The 9,077-nt window shown below is 38.7% G+C and overlaps 1 protein-coding gene across 1 annotated transcript; it reads right to left on the reverse strand.

The window, feature by feature from the left end:
- Window positions 1-1,264: 1,264 nt before the first annotated feature.
- Window positions 1,265-8,082, reverse strand: LOC128475214 (retinol dehydrogenase 16-like). The gene is made up of 4 exons (XM_053457680.1): window positions 7,760-8,082; window positions 7,213-7,471; window positions 4,276-4,439; window positions 1,265-2,025 (listed from the first exon to the last, which is right to left on the reverse strand). Exons 1-4 carry the CDS (start codon window positions 8,076-8,078, stop codon window positions 1,799-1,801), a joined length of 969 nt encoding a protein of 322 aa, XP_053313655.1. The 5' UTR covers window positions 8,079-8,082; the 3' UTR covers window positions 1,265-1,798.
- Window positions 8,083-9,077: the final 995 nt, after the last annotated feature.

Genomic DNA, 9,077 nt, shown 5'->3' on the forward strand with positions numbered 1-9,077 from the left:
TTCGCATTACCAAATCAGAACATTGGCAACTCAAATAATCTCATCTTGTTACCTGTATAAAAGACACCTGTCCACATAAGCAATAAATCAATCAGCTGTCCAATGTAGTCAGGGACAAGATTGTAGACCTACACAAGGCTGTAATGGGCTACAAGACCATCGCCAAGCAGCTTGGTGAGAAGGTGACAACAATTGGTGCGATTACTCGCACATGGAAGAAAGATAAAATAACTGTCAATCTCCCTCGATCTGGGGCTCCATGCAAGATCTCACCTCATGGAGTTTCAATGATCATGGGAACGGTGAGGAAACAGCCCAGAACTACACGGGAGGATCTTGTCGATGATCTCAAGGCAGCTGGGACCATAGTCACCAATAAAACAATTGGTAACACACTACGCCGTGAAGGACTGAAATCCTGCAGCGCCTGCAAGGTCACCCTGCTCAAGAAAGCACATGTACAGGCCCGTCTGAAGTTTGCCAGTGAACATCTGAATGATTTAGAGGATAACTTGGTGAAAGTGTTGTGGTAAGATGAGACCAAAATCGAGCTATTTGGCATCAACTCAACTTGCCGTGTTTGGAGGAGGAGGAATGCTGCCTATGACCCCAAGAACACCATCCCCACCGTCAAACATGGAGGTGAAAACATTATGCTTTGGGCAATAAAGGAATGGGTCAAGAAGAAGCACATTAAGATCCTGGAGTGGCCTAGTCAGTCTCCAGACCATAATCCCATAGAAAATCTGTGGAGGGAGCTGAAGGTTCGAGTTGCCAAACGTCAGCCTCAAAACCTTTATGACTTCGAGAGGATCTGCAAAGAAGAGTGGTAAAAATCCCTCCTGAGATGTGTGCAAACCTGGTGGCCCACTACAAGAAACATCTTACCTCTGTGATTTCCAACAAAGCTTTTGCCACCAAGTACTAAGTTATGTTTTGCAAAGGGTTCAAATACTTTTTTCACTGAGTAAAATGTGAAACAATTTATAACCTACCATTAAAATGTCTTTGTCAGTGGGCAAATGTACAAAATCAACAGGGGATCAAATGATTTTTTCCTTCACTGTAATTAACCTAAATGGTAGGGACTGCCCTGGTAGTGTGTCTGTAGATGTTAAAATGATAGTACACATTCTTTGAATTCTATGGTTTTACATAGCAGGAATGAACCTTGTGAATTATCTATTATCCAGTAGTTCATAACCCAGAACTCTAAACACACCAGTGGTCCAAGTTTCTACTGAAAAAAATCTTGCCCTGTTAGTGTGCCTAGAGGACTGGATACATTCTAATAAATGTCGTGTCCTCCAGTTATCACCATTCTCTTAATTTCACATAAAGGTTGCTAAACTAAAAATCACCTATAAGCAAATTAACCATAAGAAAGGGATACCCTTAATGGAGAGGAATAATCATATAAAGTCTGCAAATAAAGTTAAAATACCCTTTCTCGCTATATACATATTAGGTGGATTTTTTTTAATACATATGTATTGCCTATTTTTATCTGTAACCACAGTTACATGGATTTATTTAGTACCACATCCATTTACAGAATTAGTCAATTTAAAGCAGTCCACGTGTTATTTTAATTGCCTTGTGGCTATTGTGCATTGTTTCAATTTCTTGGGTAATAAGGGTAAGAGAAGTTAAGCATGGCATTTTAGGGAGGCTGTTGGTGAGTATGAAAGTACTGTAGTAGGACAAACAAATCAATGACAAAACACAACATAATTTGGAAAAGTGTGAATTATATACAGTAAATACAAAAGAGCCGAGGGTGTTATCGCTGGTTATATCAATGAGATGTTGCCTGAGCTGGACTAGGAGCAGAGAGTGTCAGCAGGTAGTCCGAGAGCACAGTGGGTAGGTAGGAGACAGGTATAAAAAAAAGCTTGGCGTCCCATCCTGCTGAATAGCGTGTCCAGGGATGCACAGCTGTCAGAGCATGCTCCATGCATCGTGCCACTGGGGTTAGGTCCGTATTGCATAGGGACAAAAAGGTTTTCATCATACCGGTGACATCTGTAGCAAGACAAGTAGTATGCAGATGTTGCAGAAATGCATTATAGTGAATCATGAATTTATTATCTACATAAAGCAGGTAATAACCGTTTGGTTGGTATCCATATTGTTCAGTAAGTCTAGTTTTCTTTTATAGTTAAGATGACAGAATTTTCTGTAGACATGGCATCCTTTTAATATAATAATAGCAAGGCTGTGTGTGAGAATTGGTTAATATATTAGAAAACTGAGAATCAAATGAAAAATCGCCCGGGATGCTAGAATATTGAAGACAGATTCGCTGAGAAAGAGATGTGTTTATTTGCCTCTCATTCCCTGTGAATCTATCTGTATTATTCTGACCTCTCTTCAGACATCCGATAAAGGGCGGCGCTATTGGAACAGCCTTTCCCTGTTTCCCTGTAAAAAGCCCTCTGATTTTCATCCGAACCAGGAGGGCAGGAATTATTTGTTTGAAAAAAATGGACCAAACACACAAAAAAAATGTCCAAATAATTTTTGGTCAATTTGCATAAGTCTAGTAAGTACATCATATGCAAGGAGATACAGAAATGCATTTCTTTCTCTGTAAATCCATTTGCAATATTTTGGCCTAAAGTACTTCTGCAAACGAAGAAAGAAGACGAACATGAAGAGGCAAGTGAAGAATCGGAGCTGCAGGGAAGGAGACAGGGACATGGATGTGGGTGGCAGAGAAGAAAGGGAGACATTGAGAGAGAAAGAAGAATGAGAGTGTGAAAGAGTGAATGACAGTGTGAGAGAGAATGAGTGAGAGCAACAAAATGCAAACGAAAAGTCGGAGCTCTCTGCTTTGTTTTTGTTTTGGGACACTTTTTCTGACTTTTTTTCTTTTATTGATCTACAAAAGCTAATGAGAAAACTGCTAAATACATTCTAATATTTTGTAAATACCCTATATTTTTATGTTTTTTTTGGTGCAAATTATAGGGCAGGAAATACAAGTAGCTTATTACTATACAAAAGCATTTTTTCCCAAAATCAGGTCATTCTGTCCCATATCATATTTGGGAAATCTTTAAAGCTTAGGTACGAATTTACAGCTCCTGGTATATGTCAATGCCAAACAACACATTTGGGAAATGCGCATTTCAGGTTTTCAACTTGGAATTTTGACATCTGGTCATCCTGCCCCATGTCCTGTTTGAGACAGGACAATTCAATTTACCCCATCAAACCATATATTTTTGAAAACTAGGCACCTCATAGTGTTTAAAATGCGGGTATCTTAACACTTTCCATTTACTAATTTTACCACTAGTCTTTGTCAACGTTTGTGGTAGTAGTTCTTTGGAATTTGCAGCCCCTGGTATATGCCAAAGGCCAAAAATATGTCCTCGGTACAGTGGTACCACCCATGCATAGGTTTGTCGGTTTGTTCAACTCAGAATTTTGGCATCTGGTCATGCTTCCCCCATGTCATCTTTAAAGTTGCCCAATTTTGTTTACCTCATGAAACCATGTATTTTTGAAAACTAGACACCCCAAAGTATTTAAAATGCTGGTATTGTAACATTTTCCATGCACTAATTTTACCACCAGCCGTTGTTTGTGTGCATTGTTTGTGTGGGGTTTACAGCCCCTGGTATATGCCACAGCCAAACACCCCCCAATATGTGTTCAGCAACATCTCCTGAGTACAATGATACAACCCATGAATAGGCCACATTTAGAAGGTGCACATAATTTGTGGAATTTTGACATTCGGCCAATCTTCACTCATCTCCTATTTGGGACATCTTTGACACCACATGGGTATTTCAAAAGTATTTTAACTCTTTCAATGCCAGAATTTTTGTGTAGATACAGTGCTTATTTTACATTTTGTTGGGACTGAATTGTTCCCCTGATGGTGACATCACTGTATAATTATTTTTACATATTACTACATTTTTTTAAATTATTTTTTTTTTTTTTTGTTTATTTTACTAATCAGATTGTGATTAGTAAACTGGGCTCCATTGGCTTGCATGGATGAATGCAGTACCTGTTCACATCTCTTGCTATGGCACTGGGGTGGGTTTTCTGTGTTGCTAAATGTCTCGATATGAATGCAGCTTGAGCTCTTTTAAAGCAGGTGGCTGCCGCCATATCCAGGCATAACAGCAACCATGGGAGAAGAAAGGGATCTTTGGTAACTTTTGTAAACCTTTATAACCTCATGACGTGCCAGGCACATTAATTGTCATTAAAGGGTTAAAGCTTATTCCTAAACACATTTGAGTTACTTACAATCATGGAAGTACTGAATTCCATAACTCTGGTGAATTTCTGGACTGGTGCTGCTCCAGATGTTCTGCAAAGAGTTCTTCATATGATCCAAATTATTCAACTGGGTCTGGAAATATCCGGGCTCTATAATGGAGACACTGACTCCAAATTGCCTCAGTTCACGTCTGTAATTAAAAAATGAGATAATCTACAGTAATACATATTGCAAAGTTTTTTTTAAAATTAGTTCTGTTGGGCCTTGGAACATATGGAAGAACCTTTAGATACCAAACATATATGACCAAAAGTATGTGGACTCCTAACCATCTATATGAGCTTGTTTGACATTCCATTCTAAAACCACGGGCATTAATATGACGTTGGCCCCCTCTTTGTGGCTATAACAACCTTTTGGGAATTTGAGCCCATTCAGCCAATGGAGCATTTGTGACATCAGTCATTGATACTGGTGGAGAAGGGGGGGGCTTGCTATCCGCATCCCAGTTCATTCCAAAGGTGTTCACTAGGATTATGGTCAGAGCTCTGTGTAGGTTTGTACCCTTTATATGGTCCATTGTAACATTGCTTTAGAATGGCAACAGTTCTTTTTAGACTGTATGCTGAAAAAATTCCAACCTCATAATATTTTAGCTTTAATTTGCACTTTACTATAGCTAGACGAGGCAGTAACATTTGGCTCGACATTGCTCATCAAAAGTTGTCGTGTGCAAGTTCAAACTCCTCTTCTACTTTAGTGTTTTGGTCCTTACACATCTATAATTACACAAGTGAAGGTTTTTCTATGCTGGAGGCATGGACATCCACAGATGTTTTTCAAAGTGAAGGGGAAATAGGCAGCATAAGATGGCATTGCCCAGCAACTTTGGGGGACTTTAGCCTTATCCAAAATGGCAGGTAATACACAGAATAGGCATCAGCAGGGGATAGTAGTGGAAGTGCGCCCTCTTGCACCTACTACAGACATCTGTGGCCTTTAATATTCACATACATGTGCACCCATAATATCAGCATGTCTCACAACTCCACAATAAAACAATGATAATAATGTAAAAAACATTTTTTTCTTCATTGGAAATAGTGATGTTTGCAGAAATAAGACCTAGTTAGAAAAACATACAATATAAAACTCAGAACTGAAGGTCTAGCACTGTATCAAGAATGTATCCACTTATGCCAAGTCATAAAGTACACTCCAGGTCTTGTATGTAACTGCTTGAGCGTTATCTTGTATATAATCTTTTTTTCTTATGAAAATGCACAGAGGCATTTACTCCCCCAGTTTGCCTTGCAAAAGATGTCTTCAACAAACAGCATCTTGCAAGTGCCACCAACTCCCAGACTGGCAGGGGAGTGGCCCCATTGACCCCATCTCCCCCACATACATACAGACACACATATGTACACACGCTTACACAAACTTACAAACTAACAAACATACACTTACTCATACTAACACACACGTACACACTCATGTTAACATGAACTCCCTAACACACCACTTGCACACACTCATGCTCACACACTTACACGTAAACACATACACATACATGCTCACACACAAACAAAATACACATCCACGTTAACACACACACATTAACACATTCATACTTTCACACACACACTTCAGCATACACATTCCTGCTCACATACTCTTATACACTCATGCTAACACATAGTCCTTCTTACACCATTATCACCTACACATACATGCTAACACAAAAACGTACACATTCATGTTCACACACATTTAAACATACACATTTATGATGACATACAGACATACATACATTCTCATTTCTTACCTCTCCCTTACCTCCTCACTAGCTCGCTCCCTCAAACCCCTATACCTCACCTACAGCTATTTTCCAGCCCTTGCATACTGTGTGAACATCCTTACTTCTACCACGTAACATGACCCTGCTGCATTTCTGTCTTTCTGTCCCCCCATGCCAGTTCAAAATTGTTTATAAAGTCGGCCCCATCGCAATTGCAACCCCTTCAAGTCACCAGACCCTGCTCGACCCTGCTCCAACCAGAAACAGCACAGACTTGTATGTGATTTTCATCTAACGAGAAATCCATATGGATTAAGGGCTCCCATTGATTTCAATTCACCTGCCAGTGGTTGGTTGCATCTAGCAGCCAGAACTGGGGGTAATTGCAGAGAGCAAAAAAGTGGCATTTCACTGCATCTCTGCAACAGGAGTATTTTCAGATTTTTTTTTTAATTAACAAAGTGAGCAATGCACATTAAAGTGCTTATTACATACTTTAATATGTATTAATGCTTTGTGGAGCTGCTTGGGGAAGTAAACTTTCCAGATGCTGTAAAATGCAATAAAATGATTAAAAAAAACAGCTTTAAAAAAAGATTTCATATCCAGTCTGAAATAAAAAGCTTCTTATTTGTAGATCCGATTTTCATCCATTGTCACCTGGAAATGCTAATAAAAAGTTTCCATATTTTCTCATATTACAGATAGCACTAAAACAGTGCATATCTGCTGATTTTCCTAGTGAAAGGTTCAAATGTATAATCCAAACACATTATTATTATGCTACCTACATCATAAGCTTGAGAGTTCATTTAGGGCTAGAATTTAGTTTCCTTTGGTTTCCTGTGTCTATTCAATACACAGATTTATAATTTGGCAGGCAACCTCATGCTTAGCATGGTAGAACAATGAGCCCATGATATTCTTTACACTGTTATAAATATTTATTTGGCACCAGCTTGCCCCCTAAAGGCATGACTGAGTAAAGCTAGTAAAGCTGCAAATAAAAAAAATATATATACGGTATATATATATATATATATGAAAGAATGTTTTAATATGTTAGATTAAAATAGTGTTACAGTTTGTAAAATGTGCTATTTTTGGCTGAAATAAGTTTTTTCATGTTAACAATAACTTTCAGGCCATCTTTATGTCTTACCTCAGGCTATCAGAAAATGCTTCCACGCCAAATTTAGAGATACAGTAGCCACCTCCACAGATAGTCACCCTTCCCACAATACTGGAAACATTAACAATGCGTCCTTGAGATTTTCGGATCAGTGGCAGGAGTTTCAGGGTAACATCAATGAGGCCAAGTAGGTTTACATCCAGTACTCTACTAAAATCATCTTTTTTCAGCCACTCATTGGGGGCACCTGGCATCCCAGTTCCAGCATTATTCACCAAACCCCAGAGTCCTAAAACAAAATCAGGGATCACGGTGAAAGAGGAACAGAGAAATATAATAATTTAATAGTTGCATTTCAGCAAGTATGTTGCATAGTATGAATAGGTAAAGTTTGAAGTGTTTTTGCTTGTGTTGATTACTCATCAAGATGTCAGTGGTGTACTCTAGTACCTCAAAGAGGCAGGCGTAAACACCAAGAATGATGGATCAAATTTGAGGACTATCCCACAGGACATGGGACTGTTCCATACATAAGTAAAAAGCAAAAATGTACATTATCAGGTTGGATCTGTCTGACCTTTGTCAGCGACAACATGTGTGACCCACTTGGCAACAGAGCTCACACTCTGGCTATTAGTTACATCCAGGATTACTGTCTGCAGTCTGTGGGATGTCTCCTTCTTCAGATCCTCAGCTCCCTTCTCAGTCAGACAAGCTGCCAGTACCCGCATTCCATGCCGGTCCAGCTGCTTTGCTAGCAGGTTCCCAAATCCAGAGTCACATCCAGTGATCAGTACATATTTATCTGAGAGATTCTCCAGTATCAGGCTTTGTCTGTACCATCTGTACAGAAAGAGCAGAGTCAACAGCACCACCAGCAGGGGGAGCCACATCATGAAGACAGACCACACATTTCACTATAACAGAAATATAGAGAAATATTTTACAATTGCAAAGTTAGATGCTTTATGTTAGTGATTAGGTGTGATTACCCTCATCTAATTAAGGATTGTGCATATATGTGTTGTAAAAAGTAATGGGAGTTATTGCAGAAGATGTTGTATCAGCCCGTTTTCCAATTGTAATTAACTCCCATCTCTGATTGTATATACGGTATATGTCTACTAATTCAACTAATCAACTCTTGGATCAGGAACCTTTTTATTGACTGATTGTATCTGTTAGCTCTTAATAAATACAAATATACATACATGCATACATACATATGTGCTTTTCTGATTAGCTGTTTGGTAAGGCTCTAGTTCATGGATACACATGGCAAATAATAATTCTTAGAATAGAAAGTTTAGAAACAATAAAATAATTACTACTACTCATCTTCAGTTACTACATGTGGGATTCCTTTTAAGGCAGACCAGATCACTGACTCCAAAGACATTTTTTATTTAGGGAGTAGCAGAGCAAGCGATATGAAAAGTTTAGAGGATTTAACCATGTATTTTAATGGACCAACACTTGTAAATGTCTCCTGAGAGGAGAGTTAAGCTCATACTGCTTATGGGGAAAGTCTCATGGAAAAACTAAATACTTTCTTTTCAGAATTTTGAATAGAGAAGTTTAGATCTGAAGACAAACTTTCTTCTGTTCATATATGCCTTAATTATCTGCAGACTTGGAGCCTGCCATAGTAGGCAGACATGATATTTTGTATGACTTTCTCTGCTCAAACACCACACTGGCCTGTTTATGGAGTGCTAAAGAAGTCAGTGTCTATTATTAAGACTGAGTCATTCTTTTTTTTACCGCAGGCAGTATGATCAGAGTGCTTGTCTAGTAGAATGAGCTGAGATAAAAGGGCTAGAACACAGAAATGACTAGTATGAAGCTGTCAAAAAGCATTATCTAAGTAAAAAACGACAATTGTTTAAAAAAAA

This window comes from Spea bombifrons, chromosome 2 (assembly GCF_027358695.1).
Source record: "Spea bombifrons isolate aSpeBom1 chromosome 2, aSpeBom1.2.pri, whole genome shotgun sequence".
Taxonomy (NCBI): Eukaryota; Metazoa; Chordata; class Amphibia; order Anura; family Pelobatidae; genus Spea; species Spea bombifrons.